This window comes from Myxocyprinus asiaticus, chromosome 39 (assembly GCF_019703515.2).
Source record: "Myxocyprinus asiaticus isolate MX2 ecotype Aquarium Trade chromosome 39, UBuf_Myxa_2, whole genome shotgun sequence".
Classification (NCBI taxonomy): Eukaryota; Metazoa; Chordata; class Actinopteri; order Cypriniformes; family Catostomidae; genus Myxocyprinus; species Myxocyprinus asiaticus.
The window spans coordinates 9,889,453-9,911,540 of NC_059382.1; the positions used below are offsets into that span (position 1 = coordinate 9,889,453).

Here is a 22,088-nt window from a genome sequence, read left to right on the forward strand (position 1 = left end):
AGAGAACGAGTCATTTTGGCAGCTTGGTTTCAAGAAGCTCTTTTTGCAGCGAGGAGGAAGTTTTGAGTTCTGAAACTTACAGTATGTTTTTTTTTTTTTTTGTTTTTTTTAAAAGGACAATGAACTCTTGTGTCAAAAGATCAAGGAAAATTTGATTCCTCAAGTCATGACCGCTTTAAAACTTTGCACATAATGACACAAATTCAAGGCAAAAAGAGTCCTGATCACCCTGTTGAGGTCTATTTTGCGACAACAACCTGCTGACTGTACATTATCCCATACTTATTGAAGAAAGTACCAGCTACTTCAGAAAGTTAACATCTCAGATGGTAATGTGTTGTAGCTACAACTGAGTTAGACGGACAGTTAAATTATTTATTCTCTTTTTCCCTCAAGCAGTAATAGAAAACTTCAGTGTTATAACCCTGGTACTCATGGGTTTGTAACCATGTTTTCTGTTTCTATTTTAATTAGTTTGTTTTTCTCCCCTCATTGGAAATAAATGGTACTTGCATGATGTAGTATCAATTCATTGTTTGTTTGTCTGTCTGTGTTTCAGATTCAGGGAATTAAACTGATGGTGAGGTGGCTTCTTGGTGTGAAGAACAACCAGAGTAAATCTGGTAACTCCACTCTGAGAATGCTGACGGCCATCCTGAGCAGTGACGGTGATCTGACAGAACAGGGCAAGATGGGGTGAGTGGCACTAATAGTCGAGGGAGCTTTTCAAGGATAGTGGCTATAATAGTAGTGCATATATATATATATATATATATGTATATATATATATATATATATATATATATATATATAAGCAGTACAAAGTAGAGGTTGACCGATAGTGGATTTTGCCGATACCGATAAGTAAGGTGGTGGGAATGGCCGATAACCAATTAATCGGCCGATAGGTTTTAAAATGTATATTTAGAATGTAAAAAATTTTTTTTTAAATCGTATGCTTTCCTTACTATGACTGGCACAGACAAAGAGTCCTTAATGAATAAAATCTCAGATGCAGTTTATTGTTCAACCAAAATCCCAAAAATAACATGGAAAAAAAATGAAGATTTGTTGCATAATGCCGGACTTTTAAGGATAAACAAGCCCAAAATACACCAGGGACTCTTAATGTGAAATGCAAAATTATGAATTTTTTTTTTTTTATCTGTAAAACCGATATATCGGTCTACTTCTAGTACAATGGCAAACATAATGAAGTGTAATGTAGTAGTGTGATGTAGCATTGTAGTGGCAAATATAATGTGTAGAGCAGTAGCAAGCATGAAATGTACTGTAGTACAGTGGCAAGCATAATGTATCATGGATATGAACCTGTAGTAGTAGTATATAGTGTAGTATCTTAGTACAGAGTATAGTCACATTGTAGGTGGAAGTACAGTGGCAAGCATAATGTATAGCATATAGTAATATAGTTTGTAGTAGTAATATATAGTAGCTTGCAGTAGTGACAAGCAAGTATTATGTATAATGAAGGATAGTAGCAGTGCAGTTACAGTTTAAGTAACATACAACAGTATATAGTAACATTGTATGTAGTAGTATTATATTAGCATATTCTATGTAGTGTATATAGTATAGTGGCAAGCATTATATATAGCAGTGTAGTTGCAAACATAATGTGTACTAGGGCTGCACGATATGGAGGAAAAATGCGATATGCGATACGTTGTTGGATAATGCGATATTTGATATGTGATATGATATTCCTGTGATGACGTCATCGGAGTCCACAGAACATCATAACCCCCACCGTCCAAATTAAATTAAATTAAAAATGACCATCTATCCCAGTGAACACAAAAGTATTTGACTTTTGTTCCAAATTGCATTTAGACTGTATAATATATACAGTTTTACCATTAGCTATGTAGCAGATATTAAAATTCATATTTAAATATTTTTATTTTATTCTTAAATGCATATGAATATAAAGTTAATTTCACCATATTATGGCATATCCTAAAATAGTCTGTTATGAAATATATTTTTTTTACATTCACATTCGTAATCATTTCTTAATTACTTTATTCAGTGTGGGTCTTTTATTTGTGTCCATAAGCGCTGCCGTAGTTCGTGTTGGTGTAACGTTACTGTTCTCAGTTGATGCTGCGGCTGCACTGACAGAAATGATTTCACCGAACAATCCATTCATTGAAACCCATCCTCTGATATATCTAAAGTGGCCATTAAACAAGCCAAGTCTGAGTTTTAAGCTGTTGTTTGGTCTCATTATCTGCACTCATTTCTTTAATGCTGAAGACGCATTGAGATTCAAACGGAACGGTGCACAGCACGCGCGTTCTGTCTAATGGCACAAAAAAGAAACGTGAATGAACATCAGAGGGTATATTGAAAGATACAGTATGACTTACTGAAATCAAATGTGGCTTCTCTCTGCTCATATGTACACTGCACGCACACACCAAGTTACAATCACGCACCCGGTCTGTTCTCTGCCATCTGCGTCGCCATAAACCTGATGTCCATTGGGATGGACATTAATTTTTAAAAAAATCCTGTGCTCTACAACTCCTGAATTATCTTCAAATTTACTTTAGAAATTATCACTTGATAGTGTTAAGATTATAAGCTGTGCAAATTGATGAAGCTATCATGAACATAAAATAGTATTTAAAAGGTGAAAAGGGTGCTTGCTTCTCTTGTCTAGTAGGTGAGCCATGGCTGTGTTGTGTGATTCCTGAAGCTCTCTCATATTAAGTGATGGGCGATAACTTCAGTGTGATTGGTTGATTAGGGACCAATCAGTGACCTGGCATTGTTCAAATTATGAAAGCATAAATTTTTATTGGTTTGCAGAGAAAAACATATCATGTCCATTCCAATGGACGCAGGGTCTGAAGGGGTTAAAATCATGCCGTTATCGCAAGCTCTTGCGATATGCATATTGCGATTATGTACATTTGCGATATTTTGATAAATTCGATATATCGTGCAGCCTTAATGTGTACTATAGTTTAGTGCAGTGCAGTTTCGAAGTTTAGTAGCACTCTATCTAATATCTTTATATCACTGTTAAATTTGAGCATGAGTTGAACGCAAATAGCATCTAGTAGTCCAGTAACTTTCAAGAACGTTTATTTAAAGCAAAAAAAATAACGAGAATGTTACACGGCCAAAAAACTGCCTTACTCCAAACACATCTTCAAACTAAATGCCTTATGGTGTTGACGTCACTAACATTATGCAGTGTTATTGGAGCTTCAGTTTATTTAACATAAGTAAACCGTTATATATATATATATATTAACATTTTGTATTACACATTTATACTCAATTTTATATCATCTGCGTACCACGTCTATATAAATAAATATATTTGAATCTTAGTCATTTGTGGCTCTTACATAATGAGTTTGTATCGAACTGGAATCAAATTGAATTGAGTGCTTGTGAATCGGTATCAATACCCAGCCCTATTGTTTTGATATGGGTATGATTACTTGTTCTGATTTTTTACGTTCGTGTTCAGGAAGCCAGATATGTCTCGTCTGCGGCTGGCAGCTGGCTGCGCGATTCTTCGTCTGGCTCAGGAGCCGTGCTACCATGAGATCATCACCCTGGAGCAGTACCAGCTCTGTGCTCTCGTCATCAATGTAAGACCTTATCTCACAGCACACTCACCCAGCCTCTTTGGCTCACTGATGGACTGATGCTATATTTAATAGCAGGGCTCTATTGGTTTTAACATCATCTTTTATCTTAACGTCAAAGAGAAGATCCCATTACGTCTTTTTACTGGGTTGCACTGCAGTTACTAAAAGGCTGTTTGGTCATTTTGTGACTGTTCCATGTCACCAGTCACGCTTTCAAATGGAAACTTTGAATGACAGCACTCTTTAAATGACTAATTAATAGTTAATGTGTTCTCTTATGTTTCTCAGGACGAGTGCTACCAAGTGCGGCAGGCCTTCGGCCAGAAGCTGCACAAAGGTCTGTGCAGATTGCGTCTGCCGCTAGAGTACCTGGCTGTTTTCACACTGTGTGCCAAAGACCCGGTGAAGGAGCGCAGGGCTCACGCTCGCCAGTGCCTGGTCAAAAACATAAACCTGCGCAGAGAATACCTGAAACAGCACGCGGCAATCAGCGGTAAGGACAGACTGCCTCAATCCTGCTCTAAAGGCTATGGTTGGGAATTGAGAACCAGTTGTTATTCAGAACCACTTCTCTTTATTTTTCTTATATTTAAAAAAAATATATATAAAAATAAAATGCTGGAACCAAATGATTTTCATTGTGGATGGAACACTGCATTCACATACTGACTGACTGTTATGGTAGGGTAACTGAATCTACAGTGACACTGCAAAATAAAATATATTTGAAAAATGTGCCAACAAAAACAATATTTATTTTTTCAGTATATACTGTTTATATCCAAGACTTGTTGTGGATGGTGGGGTTTCCTCAGAAGTACTGAAATTGGTGTTAATGGAATCATTAAGGAACCACATTCAGATTTGGTGTATTTTTGTGCTAATGATCTGTATTAGTTCATCTTCATGCAGCATCCAGCACAATAAAATCCTTGCATGCTCAATTGAACAGTTCGTCAGGGTCATTATGCAGAGGACGGTTGTGTTATATCTGTCTTGTCAAGCGGATTCATCTCTCCATTGTGTTGCTTTCATCATCTGTTGCTCTTGGAATGAATTCATTGCACGTCAGCCTTTTCAGTTTTGATTTGTTAGTCTGAGAGCCGAGGAGGATGTGAACCTTTTCCCAATTGTCATTCATATTTATGAGCCAAAGTATAAATCATGGCTATTGTACAGTATCTTGAGGTCTGGATAATAACATGTTTTTATAAAGCTCAGATTATCATAATAACTAGGGTTGGGAATCAGGAACCAGTTCCATCCTTAAAAGAAGAAAATGAAATTTACTTTTTTGGGAGATCTGTCCCTTTCATTGAATCATTAAGGAATTGAAATTTGAACCAGAATTGTTACTATTCCTTGTTATTTCCATCCATAATAATACGTGTGTGTGTGTGTGTGTGTGTGTGTGTGCGCGCGCCACAGAAAAGCTGATATCTCTCTTGCCGGAATATGTGGTGCCATATGCAATTCACCTTCTGGTCCATGACCCAGACTATGTGAAAGTCCAGGACATTGAGCAGCTCAAAGACATCAAAGAGTGAGTCTATACGAGCACCTCTTTAATTGGAGAATGTTATCTATTAATTAGTTTGTCATTTCACACCCTGAAAATATCAGACGGGTAATTTGGATGAGAACCAATATCTTGCCCTTCAAATGGTACAAATTTGCATTAATGGTGGAGAAAATATGCAGCTTGTTAGATGTTCGGCTGGCTGCTGAAAACAGATAAATGGTGTTCCAGAGTTGCCATCTGTCTTTAATCTTGAAAATGATGTTTTCTCTCTCTCTCTCTATCTTTTTTTAAAAATTTTTATCTCATGTTCTCTTTTTTTCCTTCAGGGCTTTATGGTTTGTTTTGGAGATCCTAATGGCCAAAAATGAAAACAACAGTCATGCGTTTATCAGGAAAATGGTCGAAAACATAAAACAGACAAAAGATGGACAATGTCCTGATGATCCCAAGATAAACGAGGTCTGTCTTATTTTGGAGGAATGCCTTGCTCTTCTTATTTTTAATACATTGCACAAAAGCTGTGGTTATGGTGTTTTATAATTTTTTGTTTTACACAATGTTTAGTGTTTTTGTATTCTCTGAATATGATTATACCTGTTGTGGCCCCAATTTTTGAGCACTTAAGCCATGCCTAATATATTTTATTATAACATATTTGTTTAGGGCGATATATCGAATATTCATGATATTTCTGCAATGATTTTACTGGCAATATAATATTAAAGGGATAGTTGACCCAAAAATGAAAATTCTCATCATTTACTCACCCTCAGTGCCATCCCAGGTGTGTATGTCTGTCTTGATTCTGCAGAACAGAAATTAAGATTTTTAAAAGAATATCTCGGCTCTGTTGGTCCTCACAAAGCAAGTGAATGGTGACCAGAACTCTGAAGGTCCAAAAGAGGAGTAGTATAAAAGTAATTTAATCCATATCTTCAGAAGCAATATGATAGGTGTGGGTGAGAAACAGATAAATATTTAAATAATTTTTTTACTGAACATCTACACTTTGATATTTAGCTACCTACTGGTTAGGACTGGTCAAAGGTGGAGATTTATAGTAAAAAAGGACTTAAATATTGGTCTGTTTCTCATCCACACATATTATATCACTTCAGAAGACATGGATTAAACCACTGGAGTCGTATGGATTACTGTTACGCTGCCCGGAGTGGTGGTGGTGGCGTAGTGGTCTAAACTACATAACTTATAAGCAGAAAGTTGCCGGTTCAGTCCCCACAACCACCACCATTGTGTCCTTGAGCAAGGCACTGAACTCCAGGTTGTCCTTGTAATAAGTGCACTGTAAGTTGCTTTGGATAAAAGCATCTGCCAAATGCATAAATGTAAATGTATGTAATCGCCCTTTATGTCTGGTCACTATTCACTTGCATTGTGAGGACCTACAGAGCTGAGAGTTTCTTCTAAAAATCTTCATTTGTGTTCTGCAGAAGAAAGTCATACACATCTTTGATGGCATTAGGGTGAGTAAATGATTAAAGAGTTTTCATTTTTGGGTGAACTATCCTTTTAAGTAAGCCTTTGACTAGTCCAGAGAAGTGTTAAGCAATATTGTGAATATCGTGATGATTGTAGTGTGCTTTTTATTTGGCCAGTACGTTTCCATAAGAGCGCTTTGTGAGATTAAGTTCACGATCCATTAGGGCTGCACAATTCATCAAAAATAACATCAAAATCTCAGTATTGTCATGTGATTATTAAACCAAAAAGGCTTTGATTTAATTGAGTCAGTACATGGTCTTTGTGTGCTTCAGAGTGATAGGTGATGTGTTCTGTGATGATTCGCTGTTTTCAGTGCTCTCAGAGCAGTCCAAGTGCATTGTGAAAGCGAAGTACTGCAGATTCACACAATAATGCAACTCAAAACATTTGTAACCGCTACAAGTTGTTATACAAATCTAAAAACAGGACAAAAGATCACCGAAGAAGAGGAAATAACAGCATTTCAACAGATTTGTTATGAGCATTATTGCAAACTGACAAATACATACTGACACTGCAGCACATTTTCAGCTTTCCCCCTAAATAAAAACTCTAGCTGAAGGTAAATATGACAAAATGTATATTATTGTACGAAACAAATGTAATCCTCATAATAATCCATATAATAATATTAAAATAGTATTATCTTAAATATCTAAAAATAAAATTGAACTGGTCTCCAAAAATCACAAATAATGTTTTAGTACAAATGTATGTAGGTAAATGCTTTTTTATTACTGTGTTTTATTGGTGCATCTAAATACAAATGATTAAATATCATTGTTGTGTTAGTGAATATCTGTGGAAAACATGCCTTTTTTATAATTTTTTTTTTATTTCATGTTTTAAGAATTTTTAATCTACTTGACTACAATGGCTGTTTGGTTGAAATGATGGTTCCTATGGTTTAAAATAAAATCACTTTTAATGCCGTTTCAGAGCAAATACATAAATATCAAGATATTGAATATTGTCAATAGGCTGAAAGATATCAAGATCGAGAATTGAGAATTTTTGTAGCCATAACACCCAGACCTAATATCAATGCATTACAAACAAAATCTCAAACGAAGTGACAGAAAAATGATGCTAGACCTTTTCTTAAAACTAACTTCACTTTTACTAGCCATGTTTGCATTTGCTTTTAACAAACTGTTCCCTAGGTCTTTTTAGTGGATGAATGTACTGTATAAATTCAGTTCCTCTCACAGATTAATCACACTTGTAGTTTGTCATATTAAGTTTGGACGGCACCAAGTATAACTAACAGAATGTGTCCAAATATGTTTTATCAATTTTTAACAGTATGTGTGTGTTATTTCAAACCTAACAAAATTCTTGTGAAATGTTTTGCTTAAAGTGTGCTTGGGCTATCTCTTAAAAAAAAATTGGGAACTTGGTTTGATATTTTGTATCTAATTCAGTAACATAATTTTTTTTTTTTTTTTGCATTTCATTTTTCATGCATTTTACTCATTGATGCTATGTTCTGAAATCTGTCTCCTTGCAGAAACTGTACACGGTGTGTGATGTTGCTATGAACATTGTCATCGCCAAGAGTACCACTTACAGTTTAGAGTCTCCTAAAGATCCAGTACTACCCGCACGTTACTTCACGCAACCAGACAAGGTGATAATCGTGCTACCTGCTTGCTCAAGCTGTTTAAAGCATATTACCGTTCAATCAGAATTTCAGAATATCTCATTCACTTAAGTCTCTCAATGTTTTCGCTGCTTTTCAGAATTTCAGTAACACAAAAAACTATCTGCCTCCTGAGATGAAATCCTTTTTCACCCCAGGAAAGGTACATATTTGACCTCTATTCAGTGCTTTTAACCTTCACATTGACATCCTGACCTTCTTTGCACTTCCATCTTCAGCCTAAGGCAGCAAATGTGCTGGGTGCCGTGAACAAGCCCCTGTCCGCCACAGGAAAACTGCAGACCAAACTCTCCCGCATGGAGACCATCAGCAATGCCAGCAGCAATTCCAACCCCAGCTCCCCCGGCCGCAGTAAAGGAAGGTCAGTCCTCGCAAACGCACGTGTACACATGAGGAGAGATTATGTGGATGGATTGCTGTGTTTAATGTTGTAGATGAAGGATGAAGTGGAATGTGGAGAGAGGTTGGAAAAAGCGGATCGATATAGAGATTTATTGTACTATGCGAGAGATCTCTGGAAAATGAAATGTCCTCCCAAGTAGAGGGGGAAGGTCTGATTCATATGAATGAATTGATTTGTACAACCTGTTCCTGCGTTACTGAAGCAATAATGCCGATTTCGATTTTTAGACATTTTCATTATTGAATGTCTTTTATCTTTCATTGAGTCTGCTTCATCTTTACAAGGAAGGAAATGAAGGATGCACGTCTGTGTTTTTTTTAATTCCGTGTTTGTGGACAGAACGTCACATGCAGCACGCAAACGGAAGTGCGCCCTCTAGCGGCGGATGATGTATACATTTTTCACCATCTGCTTGCATAATTACTGAATTTATTTGTGCTGAAATTGGATTGCAGTCAAATTGTTAATGATGATTAATCAATCATCCATTAATCATTAACATCCCTGGGCACAAACAAACTACAATACTCTAGGGGGTGATAGTCACTGTGTTGTTATTCAGGTAGCTAGCTATAAATATGTCAAAAGTTTAACTAAACTTACTTAGCTTCCTTTCAAATTTCTTCGATAGTACTTAGGCTTGTCGCTATTATTAAATAATCATCTGATCGCAGCTATTTGACCTAACTGTGGTTATCTGAGATAACCGTGATTATTGTGCACTTTAAATTCCAATCACATTTTACTGTCCAAATAAGGGAATGAACGGCACGTTGAGCCGCACCGTGGGCTCTGAAGAAGCAGTGAAGATTAAAGGGATTGTTCACTCAAAAATGAAAATTCTCTCGTCATTTACTCACTCACTTGTTTCTTCTGTACAACACAAATTATTATTTTTAGAAGAATATCTCAGCTCTGAAGGTTCATACAATGCAAGTGAATGGGTGCCAAAATTTTGATATTCCAAAAAGCACATAAAGGCATCATAAAAGTAATCCATACAACTCCAGTGTTTTAATCCATGTCTTCAGAAGTGATAGGTGTGTGTGAGAAACAGATCAATATTTAAGTCCTTTTTTGATAGAAATTGTTGTCCCTGCCCAGTAGTGTGCGATTATGCATGAAGAATGTGAATCACCAAAAACACAAGAAGAATGTGAAAGTTAAAGGCCTCTATATACTTCCTACAAAATCGAAGAACGAACGGGTGTGATTTCATTTAGAACAAAATCTGGCCAAAAATAAGGTTTTTTTGCATTCGTTTCGGTGGTTCGTAACAGCTCGCTGGGGCGAACTTTTAGGAAAAATTCTTGTCGGCTGCTAAACACCTTCTTTTTGCCATTGGTCCACATCATCGGTAGGTGTGACCTGGAGCTCCATCTACCTTTAGGCTGATGGCAAATTTTTTCAGTGAATCAAAATCAGTCAACTTGAACACATCAATGTGCAGAGTTATTAGCTAGCTGGTGCAAATGTACCTACATCTGTACGATCATTCACTTACAGACATTCCCAAGACCAAGTCATGTGAATTATTTTATTTTTTATTTTTTTGTCAACTAAAGTAATCAGATACTCTCATGTGCCCATTTACTCATGTGCCATCTGCAGCAAAAGCCATTCACACATCTGTCTAAAGTAAGATAGGCCTCTATCATTGTTGTTTTATCTTTGTTCTGCACATTAACACTTAATACACTCATCATTGCAATGGTATCAGTGTCATAATAAATTACAATAACAGAACCGCTTCTGCTGAAGTATATCGAGGCTGACTGAGCAGGGAGGAGAATTTATAGTAAAAAATGACTTTTTCACCCACACCTATCATATTGCTTTTGAAGACATTGATTTAACCACTGGAGTCTTATGGATTACTTTTATGCTGACTTATGTGATTTTTGGAGCTTCAAAATTTTGGCACCCATTCACTTGCATATGAAGAATTGAGATATTCTTCTAAAAATCTTTGTGTTCTGCAGAAGAAAGAAAGTCATTCACATCTGGGATGGCCTAAGGTTTAGTAAATGATGAGAGAATTTTCATTTTTGGGTGAACTGTTCCTTAAACAGCCTCTGAACCAGGCTTGAAGCACTGTGATGCATGCGCAGTCTGCGGAGGTTCGCACTAAACAAGGATTTTAGTGAAAGCAAAGTGCTCTGGTTTCACTTTAATTTAACAATCGTGTAATGGCAAATGTTATTTGGCGTTGTGGGTTCATACACGTGGTGTTAATGACACATAGTGACATTGCATTGCAGTGAAAGTAGCAGAGGAGACTGAACCTTAAAATAACGTGCGAAAAGTGTAGAATTTTAGACAGAAATATTTTACTATTGCATGCATATAATATATTATAATGTAATGTAATATAATAGCTATTCAGGTTTGCTGGGTAACAGTGTAAATGCAAAATTTACCAAGACTAAAGTTGATCAAAAACAGAGAAATATTTTGAGATGTAAAATATAATTTTTAATGTCATACGTTTTTGAAGCCTTAAAGGAAATCATGTAAAAGTTAAATATGAATAAATAACTTCTTAAGGTTTACACAGTGTCCTAACCAGACGTGACTCGATGCCGTGACATGCGATAAAAGGTATCTTTTCTATGTTAATCAGAGTTTTTATCCTAACCAGGGCTTTCTATTTTTGTAATGGTTTCTATTTCTGCGACGTCGCGCCGGCCAGTGCAGTCACCAAATGGGTCTAAAATTATCCTTATTGCAGTATATTAAAGTCGGCATCTCACTAGCCGGTTCACAACAACTTGATTTTTGGCCGAGGGTGTCACTCACCTACTGAATGTTGTTCTTGAGGTCTCGCTTTCTTCAGCCGGAGCTCTGTCTCACACACACACACACACACACGCACACACACCGGTTCAGAATGGCAGAGGGGAGTCATACCGGCTCATTCTGACTTTCTCTCCGCTTCCCTGTTATGTGGAGATTGGCAAAATAACAACAGGGGTACCGCATTAACATATTAATCGTAACGGATTGTATAAGGATGCGATTCCTAAAGTAACTGCCCTGTGTATGTGTGTGAGTGTGTATTGATCCCCTTGGGTTTGCCGTAGAAAGTGAATGCCAATTCGGAGCTTCAATGAGAAAATGAATTGCGTACAGACTGCTTCGTCTGTAATTGCTCTCTTTTCTACATTTTATTGTCAATTATCCTCATTTAGTGCATTAATATTGCGGTGTTGTGACGCACCTGGTGTGGTCACAGACCAATTGTGTGTCGCTGGAATCTTATCGCATCTCGTCTGATTAGGACAAGGTGTTATGAAGCACACATACACCTGTGACAAAAGTATGACAATTTGTATCACAGTCTTCATAATCGTGAAAGCCCCAAAACAGACAATTAATAGTCATAATCGCAATGATTTGTTTGACGATTAATCGCCAGCCAAATTTCATAATCATGACAGCCCTAATAGCACCCCTTGTGGCAACAGTGAGAATGCAACTCGTACTTGCATTGAGTAATGAATTGAGCTCTTACACAATTCTCACCTTATGTTATGTAGATTGCGTTAAATATTGTATTGTTTTCAAAACAACTTTCTTCCTTACATTTCAGTGGTTTACAAACTATTTGCGATTGATTAAAAATAACAGACTCAGAAGAATGATTTGTTTGCAATTCGAACATCACTACTCCCTAAATTCAAAATGCAATGGCATGATCTGCTCACTAGAATGAACTTTTTCTAGATTTCATGTAGAACTAATGGTGGTGAACATAAATACTCAAGCATTATAAAGAACCTGAAACAGCCTCACGCATATTCTGAATCCATTTTAGATGTCATTGAAATGAATATTTCATACTGCAAAACCTGGCTGTCGCTTTTGCTTCCTACTGCGGACTAAACAAGCTCTTTTGAGGTCATGGTTTTCAGTAATCATAACGACACAAGGGAAAGCAGGAAGAGAAGGCGTGCAGTGGCTATTATGTTGAAGAAACATTGCTGAATAGATGTCATTGAGATTCTTTTGAATGGAGTGTTTCATCCTGCGCGTCACGAAGGCACAATAATTGCTGTATCCCTTTTACCTATGCCATGTCCACAGAGCACTCGCATTGAAACCAACCGTTTTTATGGAGGAGGGACTGTGTGCTTTACGTGCAGTCAGATGACACATGCTGTCCCTCTGAGATTTATAATGGTCAAACTCATAGGTGTCTTTTAAAATTAGATGCTTTCGGGCCTGGGTAGCTCAGTGGTAAAATACGCTGGCTACCACCCCTGGAGTTCGCTAGTTCGAATCCCAGGGCGTGCTGAGTGACTCCAGCCAGGTCTCCTAAGCACTCAAATTGGCCCGGTTGCTAGGGAGGGTAGAGTCACATGGGGTAACCTCCTCGTGGTCGCTATAATGTGGTTTGTTCTCGGTGGGGCACATGGTGAATTGAGCGTGGTTGCCGCGGTGGATGGTGTGAAGCCTCCACACGCGCTATGTCTCCGTGGCAACGTGCTCAACAAGCCATGTGATAAGATGCGCGGGTTGACTGTCTCAGACGTGGAGGCAACTGGGATTCGTCCTCCGCCACCCGGACTGAGGCGAATCACTACGCCACCACGAGGACTTAGAGCGCATTGGGAATTGGGCATTCCAAATTGGGAGAAAAAGGGGAAACCCCCCCCCCCAAAAAAAGATGCTTTCAGTGTTTAGCTTTTAATGTGCTTCATTAGTCAGGGTTAATCTTTAATAACTGGTTACCGACACATCAATCAGTAGATCATGGCTTTTCACAACCTGCGTGAAAACAATGAATCAGAACACAAACTGCTTTAATTTAACACTTCCTCTAAACAATTTGAAGTGTTCTCTGTTCTGTAAAAGATAAGATGAAGACAAGCATCACTATTACTGGTACTTAGGGTTAGGGACTTGAAACCTGAGTATTAAAATTAGGTGCGTAAAACATTTTATCTGTGCTAAGAATGTGAATGATTAATTTCTAGTTTCAACATTATTTGAACTTTAGACCTCAGATCTCTTGTTGGACAAGAAAAACAAGGCTCATGCCATGTGACCACATTTGGTTTTCGACCATTGAAAATCAGTCAAATTTACAAATGGAACCGCACTGAGAGCCTCATATTTCTGGGATTTAACCATAAAGGGCTTTAAAAATGAAGATACAGAAAGAAAAGTTTGTTCTGAACCAGAATCTAAAATTATACTAATATATAGGAATAGTTTACCCCCTCACATCAGTTACTCACCGTTATGCCGTCTAAAACTTGTATTACTTTTTTCATTCTGCAGAACATGAATAATTTTTCAAGGACAAATTAATTATGTTTATTTACATACAATGCAAGTACATGGGGTCCAAAACTTCCAACACTGTGCATGCATAAAGTGTAATAGTGCTTTAAATTATGATCGCACCTAGGAGACATCAATGTCAAGATTTGTACGAAAAGGAGTTACATTTTATTTTGTTTGTCACCCAAAAACGATTGTATTTCTTCTAAAGACATGGATTAAACCACTCGAGATGTATGGATTACCATTATTTGCCTTAATGTCCTTTTTGGAGCTTGGAAGTTTTGGACTCCATGGACTTGCATTGTATGGATATAAACACATCATATCTCCTTTAAATAAAACTTTGTGTTCCACACAAGAAAAAGGATTTAATGAGTTTGAGAATATGATCATTTTTGGGTAAACAATTCCTTTTAATACTTTTGGAGTTATAGGCACTCCAATATTGGAGGAAAAAAAATAAAAAATTCTCTCTAATTTTTGGACTCCATTAGCAGATGTTTTGCAAGAAGGGGTGCTAAAATCAACCGATTTTTAGCAATAATCCCACCTATCTTTGTGAAAATAAAATAATGTAAAAAACCTGTAATTTTACTCCAAATCATAGGCAAACATTACCATTTTGACTTCTCTACAAAATAATGGATTTCTCAGTAAATACTAATCCATGGTATTTAAAATTTTGTCTTTCATCATCATTTGTTTACCATTCTTAAGAAAAAGCATCAACACAGTTTCTGAAGTTTTGTTGATTTGACATATCAGCAAAACCCTGTAACCTGACATAACCCTGTAAGCAACCCCGAACACCCAAATAATGCCTTAGCAACCACCAAGAACACTAGCAACCTCATAGCAATGCCTTGGCAACCACCCACAGCATCCTAGCAATAGTAATATCATTGGAAATAAATTGCTCCTCGTAAGTCCAATCGCTATTATTTAAAAATATATATATTTTTCAGTTGTCTTGAATGACATTGAGGTGTTAAAAGGTGTGAGAATCCTGAATCTAGCTTTCTGTATATTTTCACACTCCAGGCTGGACTCTGGTGATGTGGACCACAGCGAGAATGAAGACATTTCAATGAAAAGCCCATCCGAGACAGAAAAGCCAACCAGGGGGCGCAAACGGGGCACTGCCTCTAACCTTGAGGACAAGGGCCAGGAGTCCAAGCCCAAGCGGGGCCGCAAGAAAGCAGCCAACACAAGCACTGATGATACAGAAGAACAATGGGGTGAAGACAACAGTATGGCTGAGACAACCATGGAGACCGAAGACGAACAGAACAGTCCACCTAAGAGGACTCGCAGAGGACGACCCCCCAAGTCGGCTGCCGCCAAGGACGAGACGCCAAACAAGGTCAGGAGGGGTCGTAGGAAGGCTGCTCCACCTGCAGAGGAGGAGAATGAGGAAGAGCAGCAGGAGGAAGAGGAGGAGGAGGAGGAAGATGATGATGGAGGAAGTGAGAATATGGAGGTGAAGCCCAAGGGCAGGAGAGGGCGCAAACCAAGGTGAGTGACAACCTGTTTGCCAATCCTTTGAGGAATTTTTCCGGAATTTTATGAGGACAATGCTATTGTAGTATGTTGCAGGAGTATCACAATACCAAATGTAAATGCCATAACACAGGGTGTCTGAGGATACCTAAAAAGTGTTTAAGTCTTAAAGCTGAAGTATGTAATTTCTGCACCATCAAACGGAATTGCAAAAATAAATTTGGTTTTCAAAAGAGCATTCTGAATACACCCCCCTTCTGCCATTGGTCAAACAAAGAGATAGTCCCACCCCATTCACGCCATTAGTTAAGCAGCGTTGTTGGGGCGGGTCTAAGTGGGTCACTCTAAACAAACAGGAACTTTCAAAGTGCCAGAGAGAGAGAGAATGCTTAAAGTTTTCGAGAAAATTAACCTATGAATGTTAAACTTATAATTGTCTCTGCATATTAAGCTGGGATAGGAGAAAGTATTTTAACACAGAAAAAGTTACATCAGTTTTTTAAATTTAAGGCAGTTTAAAAGTCATAAATATTTTTCATAACAGAAAATTTCCAAAATGTTGTTCGTGGAAATCTCAAATTTGTTGACTGAGTCTTTTTCCTAAAATGCTCTCTCTCTATGTAGAATGTAGCTTTGGAAAGTCAGAATCATTCTTGTCGGTTCGTTCAGCTGGTTCATGTAAATAAACGTATTTTGCTATTTATTTATATGTATTAATATATTGTTGCATATAAATAAATGCTATTAAATATGAATCTTCCATGAACCATGATTTAGTGAGAAAGTGAGACTATTTTAACTAAATTATTTTACCTTGCGACTATCGCTATTTTTGTACAAAAAAATATTTTTATTTTTTTTTATCTTGCCCAGCCTTAATCACCATTCAAACAGTTCTACTTATTTAATGCCTAAAAAATGCAATGACTGAAAATGTACATAAATGTTTGAATGGTCTTATTCTTTAAAAATGTTTTCACATTTCATTTCTTAAACCTGCATATACCCTGTAACACACTCCAATAGTTAAAACGTTGCATATATTAACTAATTCCGTAGTTAATATACAGCACCCGTGTGCAGATTTACCAGTTATACTATGGGGAAGGATTGGCTCATAAATGTTAATGGTGTAATGTGAAGGTCATGCTTAGTATTTTTTTGAAAGTCAGACATTGCTAAGTGGGTGCTAATCAGCTGGAAAATGTACAAATCCTACTATGGTGAAAGCTTGCCTTATGAATATTATTCAAGCTTCTTGATTGGGTGCTCCCAGAAGATTTGGAAGCAACATTACATCAGTGTGAACAAATGAATATTCATGACCTGCCTACTGCATTGAGTATGTACTAAGTATACTGTAGAAAAACTGTACTGTAGATTTTTTTGTTTTGTTTTTTCAAAATGTTGCCTTGTACCAAAGTACAAATATTTTTTGCATTCCTAGTATGTTGTACAGTAATTAGAAAGTATTACGAAGTTACTTTCAAAGAAGAACGTGAAGCCAGTCAATTCATGTCAAATTCTGTCAAACAAACCAGTATTTATATTTAAGCAACATTAGCACTTGTTGATAAGGACAAGTTTTCTTTAACACATAACTAAATGGTAAATGATTATTCACAGAGTGGAGGCACCAGAGACTGCCAGCGATTCTGTGGAATCCACACCTCAGAAAAGAAGAGGACGACCTCCAAAGTCACAGACAGCGGCTAGGAAAGCCAGGTACTGCTGAAATTGATCTCTTACGCTTTCCCTCAATGTTGGCAAACACTGATGTCTACATGTGTGTATATGTCTGTGTTCATGGAGGTTGACTCTCTCAATCTGTTTCAGTGGTGGGAGATCCAGAGCTGCTGCCAACCAGGAAGAGGAGTCTGAAGAGGAAATGGACACAGCTCAACAGAGTGAGGAGGAAGAAGAAGAGGAGACGATGGACTCATCACCTAAAGCAAGTTCTCTTTCTTCAGGGTCCCCACTGTCATAGAAAACCTAGAGATATCAGGGAATTTGTATATAATGAAAATTTTTATTGTGTGTGTGTGTGTACGTATATATATATATATATATATATATATAATTTTTTTTTTTTTTTTTTTTTTTTTTTTTTATATATAATGTTGTTCTTCATGGGAGTTTCAAAAGCCAAATTCTTCCACATTCAAATCTTTATTTATTTATTGTGGTCTTTTAGAAACATTAGTTGCCTCTGCTTCTGAGACCATCAATCTGCGCATCTTATCACGTGGCATGTTGAGCGCGTTACCGCGGAGACGTAGTGTGTGGAGGCTTCATGCTGTTCTCCGTGGCATCCACGCACAACTCAGCATGCGCCCCACCGAGAGTGAGAACCACATTATAGCAACCACAAGGAGGTTACCTCGTGTGACTCTACCCTCCCTAGCAACCGGGCCAATTTGGTTGCTTAGGAGACCTGGCTGGAGTGACTCAGCATGCCCTGGATTCAAACTCGCGACTCCAGGGGTGGTAGTCAGCGTCAATACTCGCTGACCTACCCGGGCCCCCTCAATTTAAATATTATTGTAATTTAATAATAACAGCAACAATAATAATGTTATTATTCAATAATACAATTTCAGTCATAATTTCTCAATTTTAAAACCCTCTGGCATTTATTTTGGCAGAACATTTCCAGGGAGAACTTTGAGCTGCGCTGAAAAACATTAGTGCTTACAAACTGCGCATGCTGCTATGAGTGTGTCAACAATAATTCGTTGAAGTGTGCTGTGCATGCAGACTATATCGTCGCTGTCTGATGAATAGCATGTATCTCCTAAACAAAATTTCAAGAGCATGGAAAAACACTTTTTCTCATAAACAATCTTACAAAATGAATCGAAAATAACAATTTGACACCTTTAGCACCATAAATAGAATTCTATCATTACACATCTGTTAGTGATGTGTTTGATATTTTGATTGGACTTACATGGATTTTGGTTAGCGAATGTGGAAATACAATGTTTTCTTATCATGGGTTCCAATGGCGCATGTTCAGTTACAGACTGTAGTCTAACTGTTCATGTTGCCAGAAGTTGGTAGGTTATTGATTGCTAGAGAATTTATTTTTGGATATAATCTGAGTTTTCACTTAATATTTTAGATCGAAACAGTTTTATGACAAAGGTTTTTAGTCCGGTTGTTGAGTGGACAGTTCGGTTTCAAGATGCGTTTTCTGGGTCAGAATTAGCTTTCACTCGCGGTTTTGCGAAGATGGAAATCTGGCAACCATATATGGCTGGTATAGTCTACTTTTTAAAGCCTCCTGACATTGTGCATGCATAAATGGCTTTGGTTGTTAGGAAAATCACAGAGCCAGCGCGATGTTGGAAATCTCTTCACTACACTTCAGCCGGACAGCTGAGGTAAATTAGTTGACGCTCTTTAAAACATAAGGGTGAGACATATGCGGTTCGTTATGGACACTTCTCAAGACCAATGGAGATACAGTATAAGTCAGAAGTTTACGTACACTTAGGTTGAAGTCATTAAACTCATTTTTTTTAACCACTCCACAGATTTAATATTAGCAAACTATAGTTTTGGCAAGTCGTTTAGGACATCTACTTTGTGCATGACACAAGTAATTTTTCCAACAATTGTTTACAGACAGATTGTTCCACTTTAAAAGACTATATCACAATTCCAGTGGGCCAGAGGTTTACATATACTAAGCTAACTGTGCCTTTAAGCAGCTTGGAAAATTCCAGAAAATGATGTCAAGCCTTTAGACAATTAGCCATTTAGCTTCTGATAGGAGGTGCACTGAATTGGAGGTGTACCTGTGGATGTATTTTAAGGTCTACCTTCAAACTCAGTGCCTCTTTGCTTGACATCATGGGAAAATCAAAAGAAATCAGCCAATACCTCAGGAAAAAAAATGTGGACCTCCAAGTCTGGTTCATCCTTTTGGAGCAATTTTCAAACTCCTGAAGGTACCACATTCATCTGTACAAATAATAGTATGCAAGTATAAACGCCATGGGACCACAAGCCATCATACCACTCAGGAAGGAGGCGCATTCTGTCTCCTAGAGATGAACGTAGTTTGGTGTGAAAAGTGCAAATCAATCCCAGAACAACAACAAAGGACCTTGTGAAGATGCTGGAGAAACAGGTAGACAAGTATCTATATCCACAGAAAAAAGAGTCCTATATCGACATAACCTGAAAGGCTGTTCAGCAAGGAAGAAGCCTCTGCTCCAAAACCTCCATTAAAAAGCCAGACTACAGTTGGCAAGTGCACATGGTGACAAAGATCTTACTTTTTGGAGAAGTGTCCTCTGGTCTGATGACAAATATTGAACTGTTTGGCCATAATGACCATCGTTATGTTTGGAGGAAAAAGGGTGAGGCTTGCAAGCCAAAGAACACTATCCCAACCGTTAAGCATGGGGGTGGCAGCATCATGTTGTGGGGGTGCTTTGCTGCAGGAGGAACTGGTGCACTTCACAAAATAGATGGCATCATGAGGAAGGAAAATTATGTGATTATACTGAAGTAACATCTCAAGACATCAGCCAGGAAGTTAAAGCTCGGTCGCAAATGAGTCTTCCAAATGGACAGTGCATACCTCCAAAGTTGAGGCAAAATGGCTTAAGGACAACAAAGTCAAGGTATTGGAGTGGGCAGAACTGAAAAAGCATGTGCAAGCAAGGAGGCGTACAAACCTGACTCAGTTACACCAGTTCTGTCTGGAGGAATGGGCCAAAATTCCAGCAACTTAATTTGAGAAGCTTGAGGAAGGCTACCCAAAAAGTTTGACCCAATTTAAACAATTTAAAGGCAGTTCTACCAAAAACTAACAAAGTGTATGTAAACTTCCGACCCACTGGGAATGTGATGAAAGAAAGAATAGCTGAAATAAATAATTCTCTCTACTATTAATCTGACATTTCACATTCTTAAAGTAAAGTAGTGATCCAAACTGATCCAAGACAGGGAATGTTTTCTACGATTAATTGTCAGGAATTGTGAAAAACTGAGTTTAAATGTATTTGGCTAAGCTGTATGTAAACTTCTGACTTCAACTGTACTTGTTAAACAGATAGCCCGATTAAACATCTTTTCATTGGTTATTTCGATGCACAATTCAAACAGTAGGAAGAGATCATTCGGCACATTCCGTCTGTGTTAAAAACTCAAAATTGGCAAAAGTGGAGATGCGTGTTTTTCATTGGAAAGCGAAGATACATTTACTTGTTAAATGCATCCTGTCTGCTTTTGGAGCTATCGGAGCACTGGAAAGTGGAAAACACTCTTGCGAAACTTTGACGGCCTAAATTTCAGTGCATCCCCATATCATGGAATTTTAAAATTGAGTTTTCAAAGCCTAAAAGTCATGGAAACATCAGAGAAATTTCTAAAGTGAATATACTGCACATATACAAAATATATTTATGAATCGTTCCTTTTCAGTCAGTTCTTTTCAGTTAACTGGTCGAAAAAAAAGGTTCACAAGTCTAAATGATTCATTGCTGAATATGATCTGAATCAAAATGATCTGTATCTAGTTATCACAAATAAAGGTTGTGGAAAAGTCACAGAATTTCATTGATCAAAAAGAATGGGTCCCCTGCCCATTCTGTTGTACCCAGAAGTCTTAAAAGCTCTTTTCCTGTTATTTTTATCTTGACATTTTTTGAATATGCGATAATGGTGTATGCTTTCCAGGTGCGACGAAAGGTGGGGAGAAGGGACAGAAGATGAGTGCGTTGAGACATATGAAATGCAAGAGCGATTCAAGATTGTCTGTTCTTAAGGGGGAAAAAGTCTGCAAGAGAAGAGTGAATTTATGGAAAGTTTGGACTTTTTGGAGCCATGCATCTGCTTCCGCTGTATTTTGCCGTCTTTTCTGCCGTATGATTCTGCCCTGTTGATCCACCAAGACTTGTGGTTCGTTTTTGCATTATGTGTGCCGACCATGCGATATTAATCTTATGAGAAAGAAAGTGTAAATAGTTTTTTGGGCTCTCTCTCCCCACCCAAGTTTAGGGCAACTTGTATAGCTTTTTCCTTCAGCTTTAAATATATTGCACCAGCTGATCTGTTCAAGTAATGGAAAAAAAAATCTGAACAACTTTTAGCAGTACTGTATCTGTCCTGTGTCTTCTGTATATCATTCTGTACTGTGCTTTCACAAATAACCGTTTTGTAGTTCCCTTTTTTATTTGTTCGTCATTTTATCCTTTCCTTTTTTTTAACCCTTCTCATTTGTGTAATTCTTGTGTGCATATGGTTGTGCATGTGCAAATGTGCCTCTGCAGATAAAAGAAACACTGGTCTGTTGATGAATTCACATATTTGTTACATTTTACAGCCCAGTATTGATTTTATCAGTGTATGAAACGGGGAGAGGATGGTTGTTTTAATATTGGCTGCGTGTTGGGAAACAATAGAAAATGTTTTCCTCCCCCACCACCCAAATCAGTTTTTCAGTCTGCTGAACCAATAAAATATTCTGTATAAATAACTTGCGTATTTTCTTGCTTAAAGTTGTTGGCATTCTCACTTGTTAATTGGTATGTTTTCTTTTGGGTATTTAATATA

At 37.6% G+C, this 22,088-nt stretch overlaps 1 protein-coding gene across 1 annotated transcript in view; it reads left to right on the forward strand.

The window, feature by feature from the left end:
• Positions 1 to 22,026, forward strand: part of LOC127430096 (sister chromatid cohesion protein PDS5 homolog B-like) — a 56,347-nt gene extending 34,321 nt beyond the window's left edge. Inside the window, exons 23-34 of the mRNA XM_051679565.1 lie at positions 560 to 696; positions 3,512 to 3,635; positions 3,924 to 4,128; positions 5,064 to 5,178; positions 5,484 to 5,616; positions 8,171 to 8,290; positions 8,403 to 8,465; positions 8,542 to 8,684; positions 15,060 to 15,533; positions 17,145 to 17,243; positions 17,355 to 17,469; positions 21,213 to 22,026. Of these exons, the coding sequence (XP_051535525.1) occupies positions 560 to 696; positions 3,512 to 3,635; positions 3,924 to 4,128; positions 5,064 to 5,178; positions 5,484 to 5,616; positions 8,171 to 8,290; positions 8,403 to 8,465; positions 8,542 to 8,684; positions 15,060 to 15,533; positions 17,145 to 17,243; positions 17,355 to 17,469; positions 21,213 to 21,248 (1,764 nt within the window). The 3' untranslated portion in view covers positions 21,249 to 22,026. The remainder of the gene's footprint in view (positions 1 to 559; positions 697 to 3,511; positions 3,636 to 3,923; positions 4,129 to 5,063; positions 5,179 to 5,483; positions 5,617 to 8,170; positions 8,291 to 8,402; positions 8,466 to 8,541; positions 8,685 to 15,059; positions 15,534 to 17,144; positions 17,244 to 17,354; positions 17,470 to 21,212) is intronic.
• The last annotated feature ends 62 nt before the right edge of the window (positions 22,027 to 22,088 follow it).